This window comes from Arvicola amphibius, chromosome 4 (assembly GCF_903992535.2).
Source record: "Arvicola amphibius chromosome 4, mArvAmp1.2, whole genome shotgun sequence".
Lineage (NCBI taxonomy): Eukaryota > Metazoa > Chordata > Mammalia > Rodentia > Cricetidae > Arvicola > Arvicola amphibius.
In genome coordinates, this window is record NC_052050.1 from 69,286,201 (window position 1) to 69,314,190 (window position 27,990).

General features: G+C 48.5%; 2 protein-coding genes across 9 annotated transcripts; one reads left to right on the top strand and one right to left on the bottom strand.

Moving 5' to 3' along the window:
- Window positions 1-3,417: 3,417 nt before the first annotated feature.
- Window positions 3,418-9,859, top strand: Hnrnpab (heterogeneous nuclear ribonucleoprotein A/B). Of its 4 annotated transcripts, none has more exons than XM_038324976.2 (8): window positions 3,418-3,596; window positions 3,677-3,923; window positions 4,668-4,836; window positions 5,855-6,013; window positions 6,145-6,276; window positions 8,067-8,169; window positions 8,855-8,995; window positions 9,257-9,859. In XM_038324976.2, the coding sequence occupies exons 2-8, from the start codon at window positions 3,700-3,702 to the stop codon at window positions 9,325-9,327; spliced, it is 999 nt and encodes a 332-aa protein (XP_038180904.1). In that variant the 5' UTR covers window positions 3,418-3,596; window positions 3,677-3,699; the 3' UTR covers window positions 9,328-9,859. The 4 variants fall into 4 exon arrangements, with proteins under 4 accessions (XP_038180904.1, XP_038180906.1, XP_038180903.1 ...); XM_038324975.2 differs by having other exon boundaries at window positions 3,420-3,596; window positions 8,067-8,175; XM_038324978.2 differs by lacking the exon at window positions 8,855-8,995.
- Phykpl (5-phosphohydroxy-L-lysine phospho-lyase) lies at window positions 7,398-27,990 on the bottom strand. Of its 5 annotated transcripts, none has more exons than XM_038324973.1 (13): window positions 27,911-27,990; window positions 27,233-27,351; window positions 26,080-26,239; window positions 21,437-21,511; window positions 20,828-20,915; window positions 20,635-20,751; window positions 18,435-18,517; window positions 17,959-18,184; window positions 12,505-12,659; window positions 12,181-12,270; window positions 11,099-11,229; window positions 10,123-10,191; window positions 7,398-7,821 (listed from the first exon to the last, which is right to left on the bottom strand). In XM_038324973.1, the coding sequence occupies exons 1-13, from the start codon at window positions 27,967-27,969 to the stop codon at window positions 7,751-7,753; spliced, it is 1,443 nt and encodes a 480-aa protein (XP_038180901.1). In that variant the 5' UTR covers window positions 27,970-27,990; the 3' UTR covers window positions 7,398-7,750. The 5 variants fall into 5 exon arrangements, 4 of the variants coding, with proteins under 4 accessions (XP_038180901.1, XP_038180900.1, XP_041910766.1 ...); XM_038324972.1 differs by having other exon boundaries at window positions 26,080-26,296; XM_042054832.1 differs by lacking the exon at window positions 7,398-7,821 and adding an exon at window positions 9,403-9,625.

The window sequence follows — 27,990 nt, forward strand, 5'->3', positions numbered from 1 at the left end:
CTGTGAAGTACTTCCCCAAAGATGTCCTCAGGATTCACGTCATCTAAAATATTCCTGAACTGTGCTCAGTGAATCCGTGTAGGTTAAGTGTATGCCCCCAGCTCCCTGCACCTGCCCATACAGTGTGACCTGCTACAGGGCAGGACTGGGCGGCTTCCTCCAGTGCACTCCTCCTTCCTTATCTTTCTTCCTGTTTATTTGGTTTTGGTGGTTCTGGGTTCCAACACAGGGCCTTGTACTTGGAAGGCAAATTAACTGAATTGTATTCTCAGCCTGTTCGGTGTTCATCCGTTCACTGATTGGCTAGTCTGGCTGGCCAGTGAGCTCTGGACAAGGATTCTTTGGAGCCTGTTCTGGAACTAGTTCTTGTAGACAAGGCTGGTCTCAAACTCACAGAGATCTGCCTGCCTCTGCCTCTAAGTGCTAGGTAGGATTAAAGGTGTGTGCCACCACTGCCTGACTTTCTCGTTTTTTTGAGACAAAGCAGAGCTTGCACGTGGAAGTCAGACAAAGATGTCAGTCTTCATTGTCTTTTTCACCATGTGACCCAGGCTGACCTTGAACTCACAGAGATCTATCTGTCTCTGCCTCCCCAGTGCTGGGATTAAAGTAGCATGGGCACTACTACCCTGGCTTTACACCCAGCATTTTCTTCTGGGTGCTGGGGATGTGTACTCCAGTCCTCTACCAACTCAGCTTCAGGTCCCATACCCTTAAATGATTTGACTTTGAGCTCCATTTGCTGATTGTCATCTTTGTTTGAGTGGCTTTTCTCATCATTTTTTCTTTTGCTTTTCTTTCTTTTTTTTCTTTTTGAGACAGGGTTTTTTTTTTTTTTTTTTTTGTTTTTTTGTTTTTTTTTTTTTTTGTTTTGTTTTTTGTTTTTCGAGACAGGGTTTCTCTGTGGCTTTGGAGCCTGTCCTGGAACTAGCTCTTGTAGACCAGGCTGGTCTCGAACTCACAGAGATCCGCCTGCCTCTGCCTCCCAAGTGCTGGGATTAAAGGCGTGCGCCACCACCGCCCGGCGAGACAGGGTTTCTTTGTGTAACAGCCCTGGCTGTCCTGGACTTGCTTTGTAGATCAGGCCTGCCTCTGCCTCCTGAGTGCTGGGCTTAAAGGCATGAACCACTACCACCCAGTTATCATCTTTTGTGACCATAACCCTGGTCTTCATTGCTGTTGGGGGAGGAGCAGGGTGGTGATAAGGGAAAATGGCTGTGTGAGAGAGGCTCCTAGCAAGTCAGTGATGGTTAATCTTTTCAGCTTGATTGGACAGACACTTGCCCAGGAAATTAAGCACAATTTGGTGTCTGAGAGGTACAAAAAAAAAAAAAAAAAAAAAAAAAAAAAAAGCTAGGCATGGGCATGACGACACTTTTTCACCTTTAACCAGCACTCAGGGAGTCAAGAGGCAGGCCAGGCAGATCTCTGTGAGTTCGAGGTCAGCCTGGTCTACAGAGGGAGTTCCAGGAAAGTCAAAAAAAAAAAAAAAAAAAAGAAAGAAAAAAAAAGAAAAAAAAGAAAAAAGAAAAAGAAAGAAAAAAAAAACAGAAAGAGAAAAGGGAAAAGGTGTGAGTCATCACTGCCTGGCTTGACAAGCACTTTTGCTCACACATAATAAAAATATTCTGACTGGTTGTGGTGGCTCATACTTTTAATCCCAGCACTTGGAAGGCAGACAGGTGTACGTATTTCTGTACATTGAAGGCCAGACTGGTCTACAGAGTAAGATTCAGGACAGCCAGGGTTTTTACGCAGAGAAACCCTATCTAGAAAAATCAAATGAAGAAGATGGAAAGTGAGAATTGACACTGACATCTGCATTCAGGCCCCAGCACACGTGTATGCACATATACACAGGAATGGGACAACTCAGGCCTTCCAGTTAAAGCTCCAGAGAAGTAGCTTTTAACATCACCTTGTATATGATTTAACAGGAATGATATTTTTCCTAAAAACAAGCTGTTAGACTAGGCAGGGTGGCACATGTCTGTAATCACATCCTGCGCTACAGAAAAAGACCTTATTTTTTTTTTTTTAAAAAAAAAATCAGGGGGCTGGAGAGATGGCTCAGAGGTTAAGAGCATTGCCTGCTCTTCCAAAGGTCCTGAGTTCAATTCCCAACAACCACATGGTGGCTCACAACCATCTGTAATGAGGTCTGGTGTCCTCTTCTGGCCTTCAGGCATACACACAAAAGAATATTGTATACGTAATAAATAAATAAATAAATTAAAAAAAAAAAAAAAGGGCTGGAGAGATGGCTCAGCGGTTAAGAGCATTGCCTGCTCTTCCAAGGGTCCTGAGTTCAATTCCCAGCAACCACATGGTGGATCACAACCATCTGTAATGGGGTCTGATGCCCTCTTCTGACCTGCAGGCATACACACAGAAAGAATATTGTATATATAATATAAATAAATAAATAAAAAAAAATCATCTAGAATAAATGAAATTAGGCCAGCATGATGGGGCTGCAGAGATGGCTTAAAGATTAAAGGCTGCTCTTCCAGAGGACCTGGGTACAATTTCCAGTATCCACATAGCAGCTCACAACTGTGTAACTCCAGCTCCAGGGGATCCAACACGTCCTCACCTTCTCACCACTCAATGCACCTAAAATAAATATATATATAAAGCCAGGCATGGTGGTGGTACAGCATAATCCCAGCACTGTGTGTGTGAAAAAGGAGCCAGTCAGAGCTGCGAGATCCTGTCTCAAAAAAAAAAAAAAAAAAAAACCCAAAAACCCAAAAAAAAAAAAACCCAAAAACCCAAAAAAAAAAAACCCAAACAATAAAAAAAAAAAAAAAAAAAAAATTAAAAAGCAAAACTAAACGTGAGTGCGATGTTAAGTATCGGTGTTAAGCTGAAGCTGGAAACAGCACATTCCAACGGTCACGGCGTCGGATCTCCACGGACCGCATTCAGCGAGCGTCCCTGGAAGAGTGGGCAAGAGTTCCAGCATCTCCGGACACCTAGGCTTAGGAGGAGGCCGCGCTGAGGGCCTCGGATGACCCTAGCACCCCGTATCATGGAAGCCAAGATTCGGCTACTTCCTCCGGGCGACCTTGGATATAGGGGCTTCCTCCGGCTCATTATCCCCTTTTGGAGGCCGGGGTTGTTAGTGTGCTATGAGGTGTACGGAGGGGATGACAGACTGCCGTGTACCCCCCCGGAAGCAAGGGACACTCAAGATGCCCGCCCGGTAACCGGAACCGTACGCAGTCCTGACTCGCGCGCGTTCTAAAATGAGGACAAAGCCCGCCCGGATCTAGAGCGCGCGCGCGGCGGCAGCCAATAAAATGCCAGGACAATGGTGAGTGGCGGTTGGCTCCAACCAATGAAGATATCTCTTGTTACGAGGTGGTTCCCGGCTCCGGCATTATAAAGAGCTCCACGAGTTGGCATTGTCAGGCGGTGGCACCGCGCGGGACGGAGTAGAGGTGTCTTCTGCGGTCAGCGTGCGGCGGCGGCCGAGCGGTGGGACACCGTCGGTGGACGCGGACGAGTCCCCGGGGGTGCGAGCGTGAGCGCGGCCAAGCCCGCGGAGCCTTCCGCGGCGAGTAGGGCCTCGCGGCGTCATCGGCGGCGAGGTGAGCGGCCGGGCCGCGGGCGGTGGGCGGGAGCTCGGGAGTGCCGCGGGGGCCTGACGTGCCGTCGCCGCTCGTTGCAGGAGCCGCTGCGGCCTGGCCGACCATGTCGGACGCGGCTGAGGAGCAGCCCATGGAAACGACGGGCGCCACCGAGAACGGACACGAGGCCGCCCCCGAAGGCGAGGCCCCGGTCGAGTCCGGCGCCGGAGCAGCGGCCCCCGCAACCCCGGCCGCGTCTGGGGGCGGGACCACGGCCACCCCGAGCGGGAACCAGAACGGCGCCGAGGGCGATCAGATTAACGCCAGCAAGAACGAGGAGGACGCGGGGTAGGTGCGGCCGCGGGCCATCGGGCCGCCGCCTTTGTTCCGGGGCAGCCTTTTGTTGGCGCCACGCGGCGGGGGGAGGGGCGGGTGCCCGCCGAGCGGTGCCGGGCGCGCTCGCCCGGCGGGCCCAGGCGCGGTTACGCGCATTGGAGTTTGCAGGAGTTTGCGGGGTCGACTTTGCGGGCGCCCTGGGCTGCCCGCGCGGGGCTTAGGCTGCAGCGGGCCTCGGGGCGGGAGGCCCCGGAAGAGGAAAAGCGGCCGACCTCGACTCGGGCGGCGAGCGCTGCGTCTGGGCTGCGTGGGCGGAGTTGGCGCGCGGCAGGCCCGGCCTAGCTTGCCTCGGGTCGAGAGGCGGAGTCACGGCCTGAACCCTGGGGCGCTCTCGGCCCCAGGAAACCCAGAGTTCCTCGGGACCGGTTCTTTGGAGGCGGGGAAGAACGGAAAGGAGCTTGTTTAGACTCAGGCGTGCGGGACCCGCTCATTTAAGCTTGTGATAGGTCATGGGGCATGTTTGCGACCAGGTTGACCTTAAATTTCCCTACACAGTGTCTCTACATCAGCTGTGAATTCTGTTGAGTCGCGATTGCCGAGTAACGCACCTGGGGTTAACTTGAAAGGTGGCGCGATCGCAGACTGGCCCATGGGACGGTGGCTTCACAATCCAGGAAAGCGTATCCGGGTCAGACTTTTCTAAAATGTGCAAAAATCACAACCCCTTTCCAAAATTTGTGGTCGTTTCCCTTTCAGAAAAATGTTCGTTGGTGGACTGAGCTGGGATACCAGCAAGAAAGATTTAAAGGATTACTTTACTAAGTTTGGAGAGGTCGTTGACTGTACAATTAAAATGGATCCGAACACTGGGCGATCAAGAGGGTTTGGGTTTATCCTATTTAAAGATTCTTCGAGTGTGGAGAAGGTAAGCTGGCTGTTTCGCAGCAGTCTGTTAGAATTGAGTTTTAAGGAACTTGTGTGCACTGCAGTGTTTGATAGGGACAAAGAGCTTAAGATCCTGCTTTGAGGGATAGTGCAGATGAAGTAGGTTATATATTGTGAGGGAGTGATTGTGGAGGAATACAGTTCATCTGTTGTTTTTTGTTGTTTTTTTTTTTGTTTGTTTTTTGTTTTTTTCCCCCGAGACAGGGTTTCTCTTGTAGCTTTGCAGCCTGTCCTGGAACTCTTTGTAGACCAGGTTGACTCAAAGATCTGGCTGTCTGTCTCCCGAGTGCTGAGATTGAAGGTGTGCGCCACCACCACCTGGCCCAATTCATACTATTTTAAAAGCTTAGCCTCCTGCAGGAGGGCAGTTAGCTGGGCAGGAACTAGAGTCCTGCCTTCAGCTCTCCCTTATCACTTATTTTATATGCCTATTCACAGGCTTGATGTTAATTTTACTATGGGGATTATAAATCCAAGATTACAGTGAAGATTGGTGTTTTTATACAGTTTTAATAGGGATGGAACCCCAGATCCCCCCTTTTTTTTTTTTTTCGAGACAGGGTTTCTCTGCATCTTTTTTAGAGCCTGTCCTGGAACTAGCTCTTGTAGACCAGGCTGGCCTAGAACTCACAGAGATCCGCCTGCCTCTGCCTCCCGAGTGCTGGGATTAAAGGCGTGCGCCACCACCGCCCGGCGGAACCCCAGATCCTGAATCTCAGACGTGAGAGTGTATGATTCATGCAGGGTGGAGAGGCTTTCATCACTAGATTATCCTGTGTTATGAAAGGAGATGGGTCTTAAGTTGGACTGCTGGCTAGGAAGAGTGTAGAGCATGACAAAGGCTGCTGGCGTTGGCTTGTAGTGTTTAGGGTGGTTATTGGTATGGGAGGTTTGGAGAAAATTGGGTTAGGAAGTCAGTTTGGCTTAGCTCCAGAGAAATTAAGCCCATTTTGTGTACTTCCGTCAGTTAGAACCTGACATGATTCTGTTTTACACAGGTCTTAGACCAGAAGGAACACAGGCTGGATGGTCGTGTCATTGACCCTAAAAAGGCTATGGCTATGAAGAAGGATCCTGTTAAGAAAATCTTTGTGGGAGGTCTGAACCCTGAAGCCACAGAGGAAAAGATCAGAGAATACTTTGGCCAGTTTGGGGAGGTGAGTATGGTCTTTGGCCCAGCCTGACTAGAGTATTAGTAGGGTTTTCTCCCCTTTTAGTCTTTTCTTACTTAGGTTTATATTTCTGGGCACCAGAGGTTTAAACCTGAGCTTTGCTTATGTTTTTACAGATTGAAGCCATTGAGCTTCCAATAGATCCCAAGTTGAACAAAAGACGGGGTTTTGTTTTTATTACATTTAAAGAGGAAGACCCTGTGAAGAAAGTTCTGGAGAAAAAGTTTCATACTGTCAGTGGAAGCAAGGTAAGGTGTCAGAACTCTGCCTCACTTGCTTTTGGCTCTTGGAGGTGTAGATTAGGTTGGGCCACCAATAAGCCCCTTCTAGATTAATAAGTCTTTACTGTTTCTCTATGCTTCACATTGCTGATTAAAACAGATGGTATAGGCCTTTAGATAAAAGCTGGGCTGGAAACACCTGGTTTAGTGGCTAAGAGCACTGACTCTTAAGGAAGAACTGGTCCATCCATAGCACCCATGGTGGCTCACAGACCACCTGTAGCTACAATTCAAGGTCTCTGATGGTCTCTGGCATCCGTAGACACCAAATTTTATATGCAAAAGGTGTGCTGATAAAAACTGAAATGTGTTTAAGGGAGGCAAAGAGGAAGCCAGGTTTCTATGACTAGTTAGAGCTGCTGACTAGTTTCTTTGTTGTTTTGGTTTGTGGTTTTTATTTTGAGATGGGTTTCTCTGTGTTACAGCCCTGGCTGTCCTGGAACTCACTTTGTAGACCAGGCTGGCCTTGAACAGGTTTAAAAGGCTTGTGCCGCTGTCACCACTGCCAGGCCTGACTGGATTCTTTGGTGCCCGATAGTGTGCATACAGTCCAGGGGTTATGAAACTTGCAGTGATGTTTTCCTGCTCCAGAGCTTGTCCCATTTGGGTGTGCTTTAGTCAACCCAAAAACTAAAGCTCCTTGGGATTCTGGAAACTGATTGCAAATGTGGAGTCATGTTTAGTGGAGTAATAGATTGTCAAGTTGGTTAGAATAGGTGTGGTGCTGGGTGTAAGTTACTGGAATGGTAGCAGATAAGGTAGGGTGAGACTCCAGGAAGGTTCTTTCCCTTGTTGGGAGATTTAAAAGCTTGGGTTGGAGATTCTTAGATTTTTCAGTAGACACATTTTTCTTTTTCTGGTGTGCCCTAATATGAGGTAGTAGGAAGATCCTTGAGCCCTCTGGTAGTGAAAACTGCTGCCTTAGAAATAAATATTCAAATTACTCAGTGTCGTCCCCCCCCCCCCCCCTTAGATAGGTTTTTCTTTTTTTCTTTTGGTGTAGTCTTGGTTGTCCTGGAATCCACTCTAGACTAGGTTGGCTTTGCCTCTGCTTCCTGGGTGATGGTATTAAAGGTGTGTGCCACCTGCCCAGTTTATACTCAGTGTCTTTAATTCAGTAAGATAAAATATAAGGCATATCATGGTAGGAGATAATATGCATCCTCCGACCCCCCTTTTGAGACAGTTTTTCACTGCTGCCTTGTCAGGACTGGAGCTCCCTCTATAACATGCTAGTCTCAAACTTCAGCCTCCAAGTGAGCTGGGATTAAAGGCATGCATCATGCCTAGCTCATTTACTTTTAGGACTGTCTTTAGAAATAAACATCCCCTTCAAAGTTTTCAGGCATAAAAAGTGAATCTGACTGGGTCCTGTTCATATTTGGATGTGAAGCTCATCAATGGGCCAATGCTTAGAGAGGAGGGTGGCAGGCACAAAGCCTTACACTTGCTTTATCTGTAAGGTGGAGGTCAGCTTTCCATCCTGTTGTATTTGAGTAGGTTGAGTTTCTTCTGTAAAAAGAATAAAAAAGCTTAGTACCCATGATCTTTGGGAATTCTGACCTTGCCTAGAATGATTAGCTTCTACAGTTGACCATCCCCAAATTCTTGGTTTTAGCTCTGGTTCTAGAAGCTTTCGGGACAGGTGTGACCTCCTGCCCACATCTGAGTATTGGCTATATAGTAGATAGGTCTTTGCAGCAGCCTAGCCCTGAACTGTCCCACAGGACTTGACCTAGTGTCCTCTTGGCTTTTAGTGTGAAATCAAGGTTGCCCAGCCCAAAGAGGTCTATCAGCAACAGCAGTATGGCTCTGGGGGCCGAGGAAACCGCAATCGAGGAAACCGAGGCAGTGGTGGAGGTGGAGGTAAGTGGAAGCTGGATGAAGACTTTCCCTGCCTGCAAGGAGCTTTCTGTGCCTGTCTTGGGGATTGCCTCTTGGTGTTTGTGCAGTAGGGTGGGCGGCTGGGTGTGAAGTGGGTACAGCTCAGGGATAGGAATGAGTGGTTTTCCTGGGTGGAGACTGTGTGCTTGTGCTGCCATGGCTTATGGCTCCACGGAATGAAAGAGCCCTATCTTTCTCATTGTGCAGCTTGGGGCTCTAGGCCAAGGGGGCGTTTGCATTGCACTGGGAGAATGATGGGGGCACAGTGGATTGTGCTTAGCTTTGTGACTGTCCTGGGTCTTGGTACACAACATACCTGAGGGCAGAGAGGCAAAGCTGTGCCAGGCGCTTAGCTCCTTCCATCCCAGGCCCCTCTAACTCCAAAGCCTGAACTGCATCTTTTTCAAGGCAAAGCTACCAGGGGAGGGTGGAGGTGACCAGAGAGTGATTTGAGTGAGTGTGAGTAAGCTTCTATACTCCAAGTGAAGTTACCTCCTGGATTGCAAGGCTGGGCCTAGGGCCCTCTACCAGAACAGTAGCCTCTTGGCTTCTTCCTGAGCTGCCATAGTAACCCCGCCACCCAAAGGGCAGGATTTCCTCCATCCTAGCTCCTGCGTGTGCTAAATGGTCCATGGGCCCCTGTGCCCTGCTCCCCCCACAGGTCAGAGTCAGAGTTGGAATCAGGGCTACGGGAACTACTGGAACCAGGGCTACGGCTACCAGCAGGGCTACGGGCCCGGCTATGGCGGCTACGACTACTCGCCCTATGGCTATTACGGCTACGGCCCCGGCTACGACTACAGTAAGTAGGAGAGGGAGGCCCCATCTACTTCCTCCTAGGGGAGGCAGGTCAGATAGTGCAGGGGCCACTGGCAGCAGGGGCTTTGGAGTCAGACAGGCCTGGTTCAGGCCTGGAGCTACCACATGGAGCTCCATTCTAATTCAGCTTTCTCAGTAAGGTGTGAGAAGCTGGTGTTGCTGCGCAGAGAGGATGTGACAAGCGCCTGGCACTGGGTAAAAATGTGCAGTTAAGTAGTAGCCGCAACATTGTTTTTACTCCTAGGTCAGGGTAGTACAAATTACGGGAAGAGCCAGCGACGTGGTGGCCATCAGAATAACTACAAGCCATACTGAGAAGCAGCAGGAGCGGCCGACAGACGACCGCACACGCTTTGTTTGGACGCGGAGTGAACACAATTATGTACCAAATTTAACTTGGCAAACTTTTATGGCCTGTCCCATGTGCATCTTATTTAAAATTTCCCCCAGAAATCACTCTCCTGTTTGCTATTCCAGAGCTCTAGTTGTAGGCAGCGTGTGGCGTCTCAGAGGCCAGAGCGGCATTAGGGGGCTGATTTTATTACCAGGTTACCCTGTACTAGATTGGAGGGTCTCTTTCCTGCTGTCGCTCTGCAGCCTGGACCTGTGGACCCTGGTTGTAAAGAGTAAACTGTATCTTAGGAAACCAGTGTCACCTTTTTCACCTTTTAATTTTATATTATTTGTGTCATACATTTCCAGTAATGGAAGTGTTAATTTTACTGTACTTTTTGGTACCTTTTGGGAATCTAATGTATTGTAAGGTATTTTACACGTGTCCTGATTTTGCCACGACCTGGATATTGAAGCTATCCAAGCTTTTGAAATAAAAATTAAAAAACCCCCACGCCTGGGTGAGTGTGGGATGCTCTGTGAGACCTTGCCCAGTTCAGTGTTGAAGGTGCCAGGTAATCTACTCTGGGACTGAGGTCTCCTGTAGCAGGGGTCCTTCAGCTGTTCTCACCTGACCTTTTCAGCTACCATTTTGTTCTCAGCCTTCATATCTAGAGGAATCTTACCACATATATGTTCCAGATCCTTAGTTTCTATTCAGTCATTCAGCAGATAAGTGAAGGGGAATCTCTGGGGACAAACATGAGTCCCGCTTACCTGAAAGGTGCTTGACTGAGTTGGGCTGGATCTTCAGTGTTTTACAACTTCTTACTTTTTCTTCCATGTCTAGAAAAAAAAAGGACCACAGATGACTACAGATATGCCCTACAGGAGTCCCCATTCTCTGCTTCTTTCAGTTCCTAGGATGCTTGAGATGATAGTTCAGAGGTTGGACCCACTTAGTCTAGCCAGGCTTATGCCCCACCATTTAATCCCTAACACAAATGGTACCAGGTGTGAGCCCAAAGCAGTTCTGTTTCTAATTAAGTCTCTGTTTTATATACATAGAACTCTTAAAGCTGTACCAATTTGAAACATCCATTAGGGATTAGACTAAACCGGTTAGCACTTAACTGACAGGGATAGAGGTTCCTTGTTGGTTGTTTTTTGTCTGTTGAGATCTGAGCTCTGATAACAACCGCTTTGGTTTGGTAGCTTTGCTACAAAAATTGAGGGAAACCTTGAGCTGCTCTTAACCTTTCATTTAGAGGTTATGGGGAGAATTTCATTGCAGCCAGGCATTCATTTTAGTCTCTTCAGCAGTTTAGGGTATCCCTAGCTTGAAGATGAAATATTTAGGGTATGCATGAGCATGGATTTTTCCTGGAACTCTAGACTGGGCTAGGATTAAAGGTAGGCACCACTGCTGCCTAACCCAATGTGAGGACTCCTAAAATTTTTTTTTAAATAGAAGCAGCCCAGGATTATTTTGAGTGTAATCTCCCCATTCTACCCATCAAGTGCTGAGATCATAGGTGGCTGCCACCATGTCCATCCCACTGGTTCAAAGATGGATATCCTCATGTCCAGCCCTACGTTCCACATTGATGCCTGTCAGTGCATGTAGGTAATGATTACAAAAGTCATGCTTTTGAGCTTTCTGACACAGAAGATGGTTTGGCTTGTTACATGTTCCCTGGTACACGCTGGGGAGGCTCTAGCTACTGGTGTTGAGGATCAAAGCCAGGCTTACCCGTTAGAATGTCATCTATCTTTGCCACTACATGCTGTGCATTGTCCAGACTGAAGCACATTGGAGGCTTGAACTTCAGGACATTCCTCCCAGGGCCATCAGTGCTCAGTAAAATGTAGTTCTCCTTTAGCCTGTGAGAAAAAGATACTTCACAGTCTTCATTCTGGAGATTACCTTAAGTCTGACAAAATTGGTCCCCACCATTGTACTGAGCCTGCCACTGAGTTGTATAGCTCTGGTTGTTGGTTGTCCTGGGACTTGTATCAGACCAGGCTAGCCTCCAGCTCACAGTAAGCCTCCCTGTTTCCTGAGTACTAAGATTAAGATGTTGCACCATCTTTTAGCTCTACAAGGTTTTATTAAGTTGCCCAGACTGTCCTTGAACTCAGTGCTATGGACCAGGCCCTTAAAGGCTCTAACTATAATCCAGCTACCACCTCACCATATTCACCCAGCTCATTGCCTCTACCTGGTTCAGATGCTGATTACTTGGTGGCATTCATTTTGATTTCCCAGTCTTTGTCTAAGACAAATGTCAGACCCAGGGCAAAGCCAAGCCCTGCTTAGGGTGTCTACAGGTAAGGACACTAGCCTGAGCTAGGTGATACCACTAGACAATTTGCATTTGTGGAGTAGATAACCCTGCCTGGGGCCCATTACTGTTGAGTAGGTAAATTAACATGTTTTACAATGTGAATAAAGGCACATTCAAACCCAGGGTTTTTCGGTCGTTGGAGTAGGTCCCTACTCCGGTATAGGCGGGTGGTTGTCTCAGGTTGGCTGCTACAGGCTTTCAGCCAAGGATTAGGGCCCAGGCAACTAGAGGCTCGTTGCTATAGGGTACACTGGGATCCATAGTGCTTTCTATTTGGGGAAGGAAGCTTTTTTTTTTTTTTTTTTTTTTTTGGTTTTTCGAGACAGGGTTTCCCTGTAGTTTCTAGAGCCTGTCCTGGAACTAGCTCTTGTAGACCAGGCTGGCCTCGAACTCAGAGATTCGCCTGCCTCTGCCTCCCGAGTGCTGGGATTAAAGGCGTGCGCCACCACCGCCCGGCAGGAAGCTTTTTTTCAGGAAAAAAAAATACCTGGAGACCAAATATTCTGCCTCTTCAGTTGCTGGTGTCCTCAGGGTCTCATCTTTGATCAGATCCACACCGATGAAGAGCCCAGAGCCCCTGAAGGAGGTGACATCTTTACAGCCATGGTCCTTGCCTCTGTGCCCTGGCCTCAGCCACCCCCTTCACCCTGGAGATTGATGGTGTGGGGTGGAGAAAGCAGGGGATCTTCAGAATCCCAGTTCCTTCTAGAGAGGGGGTGTAGACATTTTTATCCCAAGGTTGAAAAATGGAACAAAGCTGAACCCCTAATTGATATTTGGGTAGTCATACCTGTTGCTCCCAGAACCATACCTGACATCTCCAATGATAGGATGCTTGGCTTTCTGTTGTTTGAGGTGCTCCATTAGGAAACTGCCCACATTGGCGGCATGAGCCTGGAGCTGCTCTGTTTTCAAGACATCTAGGACTGCCAGCCCCACAGCACAGGACACTGGGTTGCCACCAAACTGAACCAAGGGACAGCTATATTAGATGCTTTGCCAAATGGACCATGGTCTCATGGAATTGCCACAAAACAACTGGGAAGGTTATAGGCCCAAAGCTTTCAACACTTTGGGCTGTCCTTTATGATACTGGTGTCTTGCAGGTCAGGTATAAGGTAAGCAAGAGACTTAGCTCCTCCCCTGATCTCGGCACCAGGCATGTACATGGTATACAAAGACAAGTGTAAGATACAGAAATCTTTTGAAAAAAACCAAACAAGCAGAAATGGGGAATGGTTTACATGTTAAGAGTTCTGCCTAAGCTGGGCAGTGGTAGTGTACACCTTTATTCCCAGCAGTAGGAAGGCAGAGGCAGGCAGATTTCTGAGTTTGAGGTTAGCTTGGTCTACAGAGTGAATTCCAGGTCAGCCAAGGTTACACAAAAGAAACTGTCTTGAGTTCCTAGCAAACTGGAGGCCTTGGGTTCAGTCCTTAGCACTAGAAAAAATAAGGGGTGGCTCATGTCTGTATCTGGAAGTTAGAGGAGAATCAGGTCTCCTATATATGGAATTAAAGGCCAGCTTGGGCTCAATGAGTGAGACCTTTCAAAAAAAAAAAATAGTGGGACTGGGGAGACGAACACTTGCTACTGTAAACATGGCATAATTTAGTCCCCAGCGTTGATGTAAAAGGCTGGGCAGAACTTCACTTGTCTAATCCCAGCAGTGAAGTTGAGGCAGGTGGGGACAGGAAGCACTGAGCACCCTCTTCCGGCCTTCACACACATGTGCATGCATACTACACAAAAACAAGATGGCTTGTAAAGTGCTACTGAGATTGCCTGATGAGGAAGGTGAGGGAGAGGATCACCTCCACAGCGTGGTCCTCTGACCTGTATGTGCTCTGGACCCATGCGGCACCCCTGCCCTCCTGCAGTATATGCAAAGTGACAAACTACAGAACTCAAACTCATCCCACCTTCATGCGGGGTAGGATTGTCTGAGCCCAGGAGTTTGGGGATAGCTTCAGTAACACAGATATCCCTCTCCAGTGCCAAAATCAAAACCAGAGCCTCAAACCTGTGGAAACAATCGCCTTTAAAATTCAACTTTGAGACAGGCACAGAGGATATGAAAAAGCTGCAAGAGTCTGATAGCTTAGAATGGACTGTATTTGTCTCAAATTGCTGAAATCATAACCTACATTATGATGGCTGGATGGTAGTGGCTCATGCCTTTCCCCAGCACTTAAGAGGCAGAGGCTGCACTCGCCTTTAATCCCAGCACTCAGGAGGCAGAGGCAGGTGGATCTCTGAGTTCAAGGCCAGCCTGGTCTACAAAGCAAGTTCCAGGTCAGGTTCCAAAGCAACAGAGAAACCCTGTCTCAAAAAACAAATAAATTAATTAAATTAAATAAAAACCAAGAGTCCAGCCTGATCTCCAGAGTGAGTTCCAGGACAGCCATGGCTACACAGAAACCCTGTCTTGCTGGGGGAGGAGGAGAATAGGACTGTTGGCAAACAGTAATATTTAATGTCAGTAACATTTGAGCAAAAGCAGGTGGGGAGGGTGGTGGTGGTGCACGCCTTTAATCCCAGTACACATTGGGAGGCAGGTGGATCTCTTAAATTCGAGACCAGCCTGGTCTATGTAGTTCAGTCCAACTAGGGCTGTATTGTGAGACTCCATCCATCTTGGTTTTTGAGACATAATCTTTCACTAGGATCTGGAGCTGACCAATTTGACAATGCTGGCTCTATAGTTAGTAATCCCAGGAGTTCAGTCTCTGCCTCCTATCTCTGAGATAACAGGTCTGTGCCACTAAGCCTGATTTTTTTTACATGGGGTCTAGAGATTGGACTTGGTCCTCATGTTTGCAGGGCAAACTACATTATGGACTGAACTATCTTGTCAGTCCCCCCCCCCCCTTTTTTTTTAATGTGTGGGAGGAGACAAGGGATATAGCTTAGTGGCAGAGTATTTGTGCTCCAGCACTGCCTGCTAAACATTGCTCTAGCACTGAGCTATATACTTCCAGCCCACAAACATCACTGCAGACAGATAAATATAAGCATTTCCATACACTGGACAACATGCTTAAATGCCCTATATGTATTCAATTGTATTTCAAGTCCCTCTTACCCAGGATGTTAAGACAGCTATTTTTACCTAGGTTTTTTTTTTTTTTTTTTTTTTTTTTTTGAGGTTAAGCAGTCTTTCTTAAGTAAAAGCAACAACCATCAAAAATTAGACAAATTGGATCATCTAAAATGTATTTTTTACTTTGATTTATTTTTTGAGGTAGGGCTTCACAGTGTAGCCGTAGCTGGCCTATAACTCACTGTTTATAGACCGGGCTGGCCTTGAATTCAGCAGTCTGTTTGCCTCTGCCTCCTAAGTGCTGGAATTAAAGGCATGCACCACTACGCCTGATTTCACATAAAATTGTAAAAATTTTTGGGTCAGTGAGATGTCCAGGGAGCTTAGTAGGTAAGAGCCAGATGTGTAAGTCTGATGACCTGAGCTCGATCCCTGGAATCCAGATACCAAGTAGCACAGAGGTGCATGCCATAATCTCAGAACTCCCAGAACCTAGGAGGCATAAGCAGGAGGATCTTGATGAGTTTGAAGCTAGCTCTCAAAACCAAAAGAGATGATTGGTAATTTATATTTCTGTGGTTTCTTGTAAATCTATAAAGGAAGTGATGACCGCTGCCTACTGGAGGAACGTATTCGCAGTATACACTACTGGCAGGACACTAACCTCAATCTAGGTGTGTGTGCTTGCATGGGTATCTCACACAGAAACACCTGTAGATAAGAAGGGCCTTATCTACAAGCCGAGTTTGATCCCTAGGACTCTTATTGGTAGGAGAGAACCGATTCCTGCAAGGTGTTCCTCATGCTCACACAAGATACATGAGATCAATCTATTAAAACTCTAAAACACACGGGAATACTTCACAAAATATGAATTTGGGGAACAGCATATCAAAACCACATGGATCACCATTTTACATTTCCTTAAAAAAGTGTTGGTGAGAAGTAGAGCACAGAAGTGAACTGTAATCCTGGCCCTTAGCTGGGGTCGGAAGACTGCCATCAGTTCTAAGTAGATGGATTATGTATTCAGTACCAGGCCAGCTAGGGCTTCTCACAGTAAGACCCTCTCACAAACAACAAACCCCACACAATACACTGCTGGTGAAGCTCTTTTGACCTGTGAATTACTTTGGAAAGCATGTCATTATCTTTTAAAGTTGAGTATGGACACACCCTCTGGCCCAGCAATTCTACTTCAGGGTTAATTTGTAACTGGTCTTTCTGCACATGGAAAACAGACTGTTAAGAATTTTCAGTCGGGGGGCTGGAGAGATGGCTCAGTGGTTAAGAGCATTGCCTGCTCTTCCTAAAGGTCCTGAGTTCAATTCCCAGCAACCACATGGTGGCTCACAATCATCTGTAATGAGGTCTAGTGCCCTCTTCTGGCCTGAAGGCATATAAGTAGACAGAATAATGTATACATAATAAATAAATATTAAAAAAAATTTCAGTCGGGCAGTGGTGGCGCACACCTTTAATCCCAGCACTCTGGAGGCAGAGGCAGGCGGATCTCTGAGTTCAAGGCCAGTGTGGTCTACAAGAGCTAGTTCCAGGGCAGGCTCCAAAGCTACAGAGCAACCCTGTCTCAAAAACCAACAGAATTTTCATGGTAGTACTGTTCACAGAAGACACAGGGAAGAGCCTCAGAGCACACTGTCAGATGTGGACGAGCCAAGTATGGATGTTCTGAAGCAGGGAAATGGGTGACAGTATGGGCGGTTCTTGGTAGGGTCCGGTGAAGAATGCAGACTCCCTAGAGTTAATGTGCGTTATGATAGGGTTCAAGTAAAGCCAAAAAGCAACTAGAACAAAAAGCAACTAGAATCACCAGTGAAGGGACAAACATCAGGATAGATGAAAGGAGAGTCAGGATCCTCATTTTTTTATCTGAGGTTATGGCATCTCATGGGTTTGTAAGTAACTAGAGCTGGTGAGATAGCTTAGTGGGTTAAGGTACCTGCCATTAAACCCGGTGGACTGAATTAGATTCCCAGAACTCATGATGGAAGCAAATGACCCCTGAAAGTTGTCTTTGGACCTCCACACATGTTAGCTGCAAATACACTCATACAAATAAATGTAAAAACCTTAACAAAAATAGCCAAGTAATCAGCTAACTAGAGGAGGCTATCCAGAGAGAACAAGAGCTGAATTTAGTTTATGTGCTAGGAAGAGCCAGGGTCAGGCCCCATTGGGCAACAACCCTCCCTTCGCAGCTGGCTAACTGCTGCTCTTGAGTTCTCTGTCTCCATTCCCTGTTCCTCAGCCCTGTGTCTGTTTCTTGCCTGCAGTGTCCCTTCTCCTCTCCCAGCGTCCACCAAACTAGGCTCTCCAGTATCACAGTCAAGTCTAGGAGTGTTTCTTGACCCAGGGCAGAGGGTGTTTGTCATTTGGACAGAGTAAAATCTGCTGACAGCACCAAAGCAGACACCACTTCTCTTGCTCACACTGACCTTCATTGCCTATCTGACATCTTGCCAAATGCTGACTTCCTTAAAAGTTCAAGTGGATTATTGTGGAAATCCAAAAACAGTTGTGAGTACCCAAGTCCATTCCTGCTCCTGGCCAGATCCAGTCTCCGGACTCCACCTTTTTCTCTACACTGATGGCCAAAGGTTTTTCCAAAGGGTACTTTAGACCTCATGTCTCTATGAAGGGAACCCTTCCTTGGGAGTCAGGTGTAGCTCAGTGGCAAAGCATTTGCATAGGCTTGGATTTGATCACCGAAGGAAAGGGTTCTTGCATTCTGTGTTTTATACAACCTTATCTGTGACAGCATTTGGATTAATAATAATTTTGAAAGATGTTTTACAGCATTAAAAAAAAATCTGACCTTGGCCAGGTGAGGCAGCAAACACCTTTGATTCCATCACTTGAGAGGCAGAGGCAGGTGGATCTTGGTGCGTTTAAGGCCAGTTTGGCCTACAGTGAATCCAGCTTGTTCTACATAGTGAGTTCTAGGCTAGTCAGGGCTACACAGTGAGTCTCTGTCTATCTGTTTATCTGTCTCTGTGTCTTTCTGTGTCTGTTTCTCTCTTACACACACACGCACGCATGTAGGCACGCACACCAAACACAAAAACCCTGACGTGTAGCTTTTGGAGGATGGCATTTTAGAAATCTCTGTGTTGTACACAATGGAAGCCCTGAAGCCTTCACTGACTAAGGACATGGTGACTGAGTGGCAGCTAATAGAGTCCTTGTGCTGCAGTGTTACTCACCGTATTGAAGTATTCTACACCAGTGGCTTCAAATGCCCTTGACACAGCTTGTGTAGTGGCCACACAGGCAACAGGGTGACCATTGCCGATGCACTTTCCCATGGTGACAATGTCAGGGACGAAGTTTTCTCCCTCCAGCTGGAAGGCCCAAAAGTGCTTGCCTACTCGGCCAAAACCAACCTGGATCTCATCTGCGACAAAGAGCCCTCCGGCCTTGCGAATATGCCTGTGGAAGACAGATGGCAGACAGGGCTGTGGTGAGAGAGACCAGGGGTTGGAAGTCCTGTGGTATTGGGCCCTCACTTTGGGCAAATGGCTGGCCTTCTCTGGGCCATTATTTCTTTAAGGTTTGTTTCAGAAACTTCAGGCAGGGAGGCCAGATTGTAGTTGGAATTTGGAATAGAACTCAAAAAACCCAATTAATTAAAAAATAAAAAGCCTGCCCTCCCTTGGGCAGAGCCTGCCCCTCTACTCACTCTGCCACCTGGGAGAAGTAGCCAGCAGGGGGAATGATCTGCCCACCCACACTGGGCAGAGACTCAGCAAAGAAGGCAGCGAGCTGTGGACAAGACAAGAGTTCAGTGTGCCTCGCTAATATTGGCATTGCCCCTTCCCTTGGGTGCTATGTCACACCCGAGGGGATAACTCACCCCCTTGATGCTTCCATCCCCTTCTCCCGTCAGCAAAATTCACTTTCACACCTCCCCCCACCTCATAAACCTTTCTTCTTGGTCCCCATGTGCTGACCAGCAACCAGTTCTCAGCTCAGAACAAAAACATGGCTTCATTCTTACCCACACCCTCTTTTAATGTGTCTTGCTGACACCCATTGTCTCATGGCTGTCACATCTGAGTCCACTTGCTGTCCCCAGCTACTGCAGATGCTGTCATACGGGATACCTCTTCCTGTCTCTCATAGTGCCTTCAGGAGGATGCTTCAACCCAGACACCGAGGTCATCTCTGTCCTGCTTAAAACCCTTCGCCCAAGCATATTTTCATATCTTCCCTACTGTGTTCCCCCTTAGGGGTGGCTTTGGAGGCCTCATGAGACAGCTGATAGAGTGGGAAATTGGTTTTTTTTTTTTTTTTTTTTTTTGGTTTTTCGAGACAGGGTTTCTCTGCAGCTTTAGAGCCTGTCCTGGAGCTAGCTCTTGTAGACCAGGCTGGTCTCGAACTCACAGAGATCCGCCTGCCTCTGCCTCCTGAGTGCTGGGATTAAAGGCGTGCACCACCACGGCCCGGCTGGGAAATTGGTTCTTATCCTCTCTCTCTCTCTCTCTCTCTCTCTCGTTTTCGAGGGAGGGTTTGTCTGTATAGCCCTGGCTGTCCTAGAATGAACTCTGTAGACCCTCAAACTCAGAGATCTGCCCACCTCTGCCTCCAAGTGTGGGATTAAAGGCCCCTCAGCTGGTTCTGCTAACCTCTCCGGCACCACAGCCTTTTTCCCTAAACACTCTTTGTTTGCTGGTCACTCCTTCAGTTTTATAGATCCCAGTTGCTAGCACTGTAGGCCTTGTTCTCCCAGGGTATACACTCCCATCTGCCTCTCCACAGACTCCCCATCCACTCTCCTAGGAGGCAGCCTCATGGTCCCTGTCTTTAGGCTGCCTCAGTGAACTATATCTGGCATGCAACCCAAGACAGAGAACAGCCTAGTCCTTGGGTCTCCTCGCCTTCTGTGTTGAGGTCCCTGGGTTAAATTCCAGGCATGTGAGTCCTGCCGGCTTGTCTAGGTCCATCTGATAACCTGCTTTACCTGGCCTCTGTCATGTGGTCCTCACATGTGCATCTGTGGTCTTGAATAGAGCCTATTCAAGAAGCTTTTCCTCTCCTACCTTCTACCCTACTTGGAATGCTAAATCTTATCTTTTACTACGTAACTCCATAGTGACTTCCTCTAAGGAGCCTCCTTAGAGCTACATGGCTCCAGCCTAGGCCCCGGGATCCTTACTCTCTCCAATGCATTAAAACTAGGCTGGACATTAACGAGCCTCAGCCCCTCTTCACACTAGATTCACAAATCAAAATCAGGGTTTCATTTTGCTCCTTTTTTCAGTACTGGAATTGAGTCCATGATGTCTCTCACACACATACTAGGCACACAGTTCTCACTACGTCTCCTTTTTCTTTGAGATGGGAACTCAGTTCTAGCCCTGATTGGCCTGTAACTCCCTATATAGCCCACACTGGCCTCAAACTCAAATCTATCTGACTCTGCCTCCTGAGAGCTGGGATTAAAGGTGTGAACTACTACACCACGCTGCCCATCTTTTCTTTTTTACTTTGTAAAAAATTCCAGGGCTGGAGAGATGGCTCAGTGGTGGCTGCTCTTCCAGAGGACCTGAATTCAATCCCCACAGCACTCACATGGTGACTTGCAACCATCTATAACTCTAGTCCCAGGGGATCCAACGTTCTCTTCTAACCCCCAAGGGCACTGCACACACGGTGCACAAACATACATATAGGCAAAATACCCATACACACAAAATACTAAAATAATTTTTAAAAATTAAAATTATTTTGTATAGAGTTTCACTAAGTTGTTTAGTTCAGGTAGCTAAAATAACACCTGTGCCCCCAGGCCTGGGGCTCGCTCTACTCTCACCGTCTGGGCTCTCAGCCTCTTGTCACAGCGGACTTGACATCCTCTGGACTGATGTGGATGTGGTTACCTTCCTGCCCTTCTCCTGTGCGATGCTGATCACTTGCTTCACCTCGCTGGCATAGGCCTCTGCAGGATTGGGGTGGTCCTCCCGGTAGGGGCCCCGGTAGGTGTCTGGGAGAGGAGCCTGTAGGGAGAGACACTACCAAGTCATCCAGGCTCGGGGGTGGAAACTGACCTGGTGCTAATGGGAGCGTGCATACCACATGGACCCATTCCTTCTGGCCATCCAGGTCTCGGAACTTGTAGGGACTGATGTCGATCAAGGAGCTCAGGTGACCGTGATAAGCACTAGGGAGGAGGAGGATGTGGGTTTAGGCATGTTGGCATTTACTCCCCGGACCAGCCTTAGACACTGACTACCACTTTTAAAGACAAAACACAGGGAAGCCAATCTTTCCTCCTCAGGTACCAAGTCCTTGAGCTGGGCTTGGAGTGACTTCCTGCAAGGCAAATAACTGGCATGCCACAATTCTAGTCACCTGCCCACTCTGGGTTCAGTTTTCTCCTCTGTAAAGTGGGGGCATAGGGTTACAGTACATCTTAAACATTAACTGGCCTCTGATGGCCTTTGGTCTCTAGAGCAGTCAGATGAACCTCCAGATGGTGTGGGGCTGCTTTCCTTCCCCAGCTGTTCTCTCAGAAAACTCCAGGGAGGCGTCACTGCGGTCTGGTTTTCTTGCCACACTGGCATCCCGTTGTCCTATACCTTCCACTTCCCCACTTAAGGTCTCAAAGCCCAGAGCCTCGCTGGCCCCTACAGGCCCGTGGAGCCCAGGCTCTGGAGAAGCAGGGCTGTGAGTTACACTTACTGGTCTAATACCACCACATCCTGGTGTCCTGTGCACTGGCGAGCCAGTCTCAAGGCCAGGTCGTTGGCTTCTGACCTGTGACAGAAAATATGGGCCTGACTTGGAACATCACCCAAGTGCTTCCCCTGAAGAAGGAACCCTTCCAGCATTGAGAGCATTCTTAGGACACCAGTCCCTTGGTAACATAACATCTAGTGCCTTCTGTGCCTCAGAGCAGGGAGAAAACAGGAGGTGCACTCTTAAAACTTAAATCATGATGCTTCTGTTGTTTCTCTGGCTGTCCTGGAACTTACTCTGTAGACTAGGCTGGCTTGAACTCATAGAGATCCGCCTGCCTATGCTGTCTGATTGCTGGGATTAAAGGTGTGTGCCAGCTCTGATCTATCTTGAAAGCCAAACAATGAAGGCACAGTGATCTTTTCTGTAAGTATCAACACTGGGCACAGGCTGCTGAGGAAGACCCGCATGAGAGTGTTATGGGGTAAAATGTGTTCTAAAACTACTACATTGAAGCTCAACTCATAGGACCTCAGAATGACCTGCATGTGGCTTCATTGGGAGATGAGGCTCTTTTTCCTTTTTCTTTTGTTTTTTTCCTTTTTTTTTTTTTTTTTTTTTTTTTTTTTTTTTTTGAGACAGGGTCTCTCTCTATAGCTTTGAAGCCTGTCCTGGAACTATCTCTACTAGACCAGGCTGGCCTCGAACTCACAGAGATCCACCTGCCTCTGCCTCCCGAGTGCTGGGATTAAAGGCATGCGCCACCACTGCCCGGCATTTCTTTTGTTTTTTTTGAAACAGGGCTTTTGTGTAACTTTGGACCCTGTCCTGGAACTAGCTTTTGTAGACCAGACTGGCCTCGAACTCACAGAGATCCACCTGTCTCTGCCTCTTGAGTACTGGGATTAAAGGCGTGCGCCACTACCGCCTGGAGGGAGACAAAGCCTTTAAACAGGTTAAAGGAAGCCTCTTGGCAACCCCAGCCCAATCTGATTGATGTCCATATGAGAAATGGTCTAGATACACAGAGATAGATACCGGGGCATTTGCACAGACCCTGTGAGGTAGGTGGGAAGACAGCCATGTGTTAGGTAAAGAGTGAGGCCTCAGAGGACACAGACCCTACTGACGTGATGGTCTTGGGCTCCTCCAGAACTTTGAGAACATGCATTATTTTTACTTTCTTTTTGAGACAGGATCTTTCTACATATCCCCGACTATCCTGGAACTCAGTGGGTGGACCAGGCTGAACTCAAACTCACAGAGATCCCATCTCTGCCTCTCAAGTGCTAGGACTAAAGGCATCACCATGTGTGATGCCTTTTAATTAATTGTTTAACCTCCAAGCATACAACCTTTTGTTATGGTTACCCTAACCATCAACAACAGCGGGGTCAGTGAGACAGCAGCAAAGAGGTAGTCTTGCCCCACATCCTGAGGAGATTCTAGGACTCTGGAGCAGAACAACAGGCCCTGTTGTGTTTGGTATGTTCAGGCAGCCGAGGGAAGGAAGCTGGGGCAGAGGAGTGAAGAGATGTGAAGGGCCACGCTCCCAGGGCTGAGGAGGAGATCATCTATCTCCTCAGCAGCGTTTTAGGTAGGAGTGAGGAGGCCCTGCAGGCTGCCTGGGTGAGAGCCATGGGCATGAACTAAGAGAGATCCTGGGGCAGATTAGGGCAGACTGCGTGTGTGGTTTCTTCCAAGCATACATAGGTGAGTATGTGGATGGTGTGTGTGTGTGGGAGGGCGGCATCAGGGAGAACTGTGCTGTGATCTCACACAGGCACTGGTAGAAGGCAATTCTATTTCATTACTTTTTTTTTTTTTTGAGACAGGATCTCACTATGTTTCACTGCCTGTCCCAGAACTCACTCTGTAGACCAGGCTGGCCTTGAACTCAGAGATCCGCCTGCCTCTGCCTCCCTAATGCTGGGACTAAACATGTGTGCCAGTATGCCCAGAAGGCAATTCGTGGTTGTTTCTGGGTCTGTGAAGTTGGAGATGACTGTCAAATGTCACATGGCCACTTATAACCTTAAGTGGAACACATGGGAGGCATCTGGGTTTTTAAAAAATCCTTTTCACTTTTCAATTATATGAATGTATGTCTGTGGGGCGGGTTTGTTTGTGCAGTGCCAAAGGAGGCCAGAAGAGGGCACTGAGGTAGGGTTACAGGTGGCTGTGAACCACCTGATGTGGGTGCTGAGAATGGAACTTGGGTCTTCTGCAGGAGCATCAAGTATTGTTCTTAACCACCAAGCCATCTCTTCAGCCCCCTCCCTTTATTTTAATTAAAACACATTTTATGTGTATGGATAGTTTGCCTGTATGCGCGTTTGTCACCACATATGTGCCTGGTATCTCTGAAGGTGCCTATTGGATTCTTTGGAACTGCAGTTACAGAGAGTTGTGAGTAACCACATAGGTGCTGGGAATCAAACCCAGGTCCTTGCTGGGTGGTGGTGGCACACACCTTTAATTCCAGCCCTATGGAGGCCAAGAAAGGTAGATCTCTATGAGTTCGAGGCCAGCCTGGTCTACACTGTGAGTTCCAGGATAGCCAGGGATGTTACAATGAGAAATTCTGTCTTGAAAAACAAACAAACAAATAAATAAACAAACAAACCTACAACCCCCCAAACCAAATCAAAACAAAAAACCAAACAAAGAAAAAAGGAAACAATGAAAACAACATCAAAATAAACAACAAAAAACAAATCCAAAACAATCCCCCCCCCCCAACAAAAACTCAGGTCCCCTGGAAAAGCAGACACTGTTCTTAACTGCTGAGCCATCTGTCCAGCTCCAACATTTGTGTTTGTGATGTAGATTTTTGAGTCCCTAGCACAAGGATGACATTTAATTCCAAGCATATAGATGAGATGACAGAGGGGAAAAAAAGGAGTGGGTCCTGCCCCGCGGAACAGAGGAGGCGTGGGACCTGCCCCGCCAACAGAGGAGGTGTGGGACCTGCCCCGCCAACAGAGGAGGTGTGGGACCTGCCCCCATGGAACAGAGGAGGCGTGGGACCTGCCCTGCCAACAGAGGAGGCGTGGGACCTGCCCAGCGGAACAGAGGAGGCATGGGACCTGCCCCGCGGAACAGAGGAGGCATGGGACCTGTCCCGCCGAAGAGAGGAGTGGCACTGGCAGCTGGTAGACACGAGGAGAAAGCATCTCGGGAAGAATGACAGCTGTCAAGCTGCTGCAAACAGGTGAGGAGGTAAGGGAGCGGAGCACTCACGGGGCTTGGCAACCTAAAGTCACTGAGTCACAGGAATCCACAAAGAAGGAGCTTGGTGGAGGAGGAAGACCACAGGGACTGCCTGCCCTGTGCCTACCTCCCTGTTCTTTTGTTTTGATACAGAGTTTCTCTGCAGCCCTAAGGCCGCCTGGCCACCTCCTTGTTCTTTACAGCGAGGTCCCAGTCTTCCATCTCCTAGACAGCTTCCCACCTTTTCCCCTCCCCTACCTTTCAATACTGTGGTACTAGAGATGGAAAAGCCTTGTGCACACTAGGTAAGTGCTCTACCAAGTCGCTGCCACTCCTTACCTGTGAAATGAAGATTAAATCTACTGCTAAGTTCTGCAGGAGACTGGAGACTGTAAGTGGCAATGCTAACTGTGCTTGTTCCTGTAATGTCCGAATGCTCTTTCAATAGGTGGTGAGCAAGTTTCTGGTTCTGTCCTCATGGCCACTCCCAACATTAGCCACTCTTGCTCTCCCCATCAGGACAGCATCACCTTGCTGATTAAAGCCCTTTACAGAGGGGGGGCTGGAGAGACGGCTCAGCTGGTCAGAGCATGGGCTGCTCTTGTAGAAGACCTGGTTTCAGGCCCCACATGGAAGCTCACAACTGTCTGTACTGCAGTTCCAGGAGATCTGAAACCACCTGGCAAACACTCACACATACTAAAAACAAAAATTGAACACTCACACATATTAACAACAAACATCAAAAACACTAATCACCACCAGGAAACAAAACAAAACAAAACCCAACCCTCACCCCAATTCCCTATTGCTTTCTAGTGGTCCTAAGATAAACACAGCTTCCCTCACTTGGCTAAGGGACCACTTACTCCTTCCTTTTTTGGGTCACCAAGCATACCTTGCCCTTTCATGTTACAGGGATTTTGCTCAGGCTGTGCCAGGTGGTGATCGACCTTGGTAAAAACTCTTCCCCTAGAGGAGCTTCCTCCTCCCTTAGCTGCCACTTCGGGAGTTCTTAATATCTACACGGAGGCACAGTCAAGTCAGGCCCCTCGCTGCTTCTAGGCCTCATCACTCAGTACTCTCCCTGCAGAAAAGGACCCCTCCACAATTTCACATTTCTCTGAAGAACATCTGATGTCCATTAAGCTTGCTGAATCACACCTGAGGGCTGAATCTGTGAGGAAGAAATAAAGAAGTCCATTACTTCACTAAGCCCCGGTGTGTCTGGAAGGGAGGTGATGGTGTTTTCTACAGAGGAAGAACCAAGAGCCAACAGAAAGGCTTCAGAGTCTACAACCAGTAAGGTCAGAAGCCTCTCCCTGAAGTGGGTTCTGCTCCCCCAGGCAGTTCTACGGTGTAGCACCCACATGGGTGACTTTCTTCTCTGGATGTGTTTTCAACAGGGCACGTTGGTCGCTCAGTTCACTTACCCAGAATTCAGGAAATAAAACACAGAGAGCTCCTCCGGCAGGGTCTCCGACAGCTTCTGGGCATAGTCCACGATGTTGTCGTGAAGGTATCGGCTGTTGGTGTTGAGCATCAGGTTCTGTTCGTGTGCGGCTTGGACCACGGTGGGATGGCAGTGACCGACTGCAAGAGGACCACCTCCATCGTCAGCCAGCCCCTCCAGATCCCCCCTCAGCTCATCTGCAAACCCATGCAGGGGAGATGAAGTTAATGAAGGCAGGGTGCAAAGGTGGGAGTGGGTGCGGGTGGGGGAAGCACAGAGATGATGTTCTGGAATGGAAAGTCTTGAGAGTCCAGCAGAAGGAAAAGATGGTCCTGCAGAAACATCATCCAGAAAAACCAATGTGTTTAGAGAGGTCTCTTGAGACCTCTGGCTGGAGGGGAATGGTCAGAGGGTCAGGGATAGTAACAGAACAGAGTTAGTTACCACGTGCCAAGCATTGCCAAAGCAATTTAATAGCATTAACACAATTATCCAAAACACCTGAGTCAAACTAGGTGCTTCGCTGAGTTCTGTCTGTTGTCCACTGAGTAACAAGGCTCAGAGGACTAAGTAACTTCTGCCCCTCCCCCACACCCCTACCTTAGGACAGGGTCTCTCTGCAAAGCCCTGATTGTCCTGAAACTCGTTATGCAGACCAGGCTGGCCTTTAACTCACAGATTCACCTGCCTCTGTCCCTTGAGTGCTGGGAGAGTCTTGGATTTTAATCTCTCTCTGCTTCCCATGTGCCTTCTAACTCAAAGCCTGCCTTCCCTCCATCAGCTCTGGTGGCCCCAGTTGGCTGAATCCGTACTTCAGTTTCCGTAGTTCCCCGCAACAGTCAATAGGGCTGAAGGCCTGTTGTCATGACCCTGCACGAGATCATGCTATATTGGTGGTCATGGCTGAGCAGGCTACATGCCCAGCTTGCTGTGAGTTCTAAGTGGAACTTGAACCCTAAAGCCTTCACCCTCTGACTCTGGCCCCGTTTAGCACAGATATGGTGTGGGCCTTTTCAGGCTCCTTCCCAAAGATTGGGGGGGGGGCTCTCTGCTCTGTTCAACCCCAGCTGCCAATCAGATTTACAGCCTCAGCCTCCTCTCCTGCCCCACCAGGGACGAGGCGTCGTACTGACCATGAGCTACGTTGTTGATACAGTCCAGGAACTCTCGCCCTTGCTCGTCGTACAGGTACTGCCCTTGGCTCCGGATGATTTTAACAGGGTCCTCGGGAAAAAAGAGTCTGCAGGAAGAGCTGTGGGGACAGGCAAAGAATGGATAGCCCGGTCTAAAGACCGGAGCGGGAACGGCACGCATCACAGCCGCCTTCTGGAAAGGACAAAAGCCTGCCTCTTCATTCCTAGGCGACACAGGACGGGGCAGAAAGTTGCTGAGATAAAATTGGCTAAGCTTTGGCAGCCCCTCTCACTTTTGCTCACGTACATCAGTTCCTCCAGTCCTGGTGAAAGGCTTCCCGATGGCTTTCCGAAGAAAAGCCCGCCCCGTGTTAGGAGCTGGATCTTAACCCCTCAACGTTCCTTGCCATCTCAGGGGCCCTACCGCCTCCTCTCCACGTGGAACCAAGGGTCCCCCTCACAGGCCAAGAGCCTAACCCTGTCTGTGACCCGGCTGCCCACCCGGGCCAGGCCCGTCTCCTCTTGCAGGCAGCTGCCGGGGGCAAAGCCCGCTCTCAGGGCAGGAGACGTCCCGGAGCCGCGGAGTGGCCCTAGGCCTCTTCTAGGAAGCCGAGGCTGAGAGAGGCGGGGAAGTCAGGGACTTGGGGCTGTCGCACCTTCCAAGCCCGCACCCGGTACCTGAGCAGCCGGCGCCTCAGGTCCAGAGTGGCTCCCTTGGGGCGCTGATCCGCGGCCATGTCGCCACGCTGTCAGTCAGG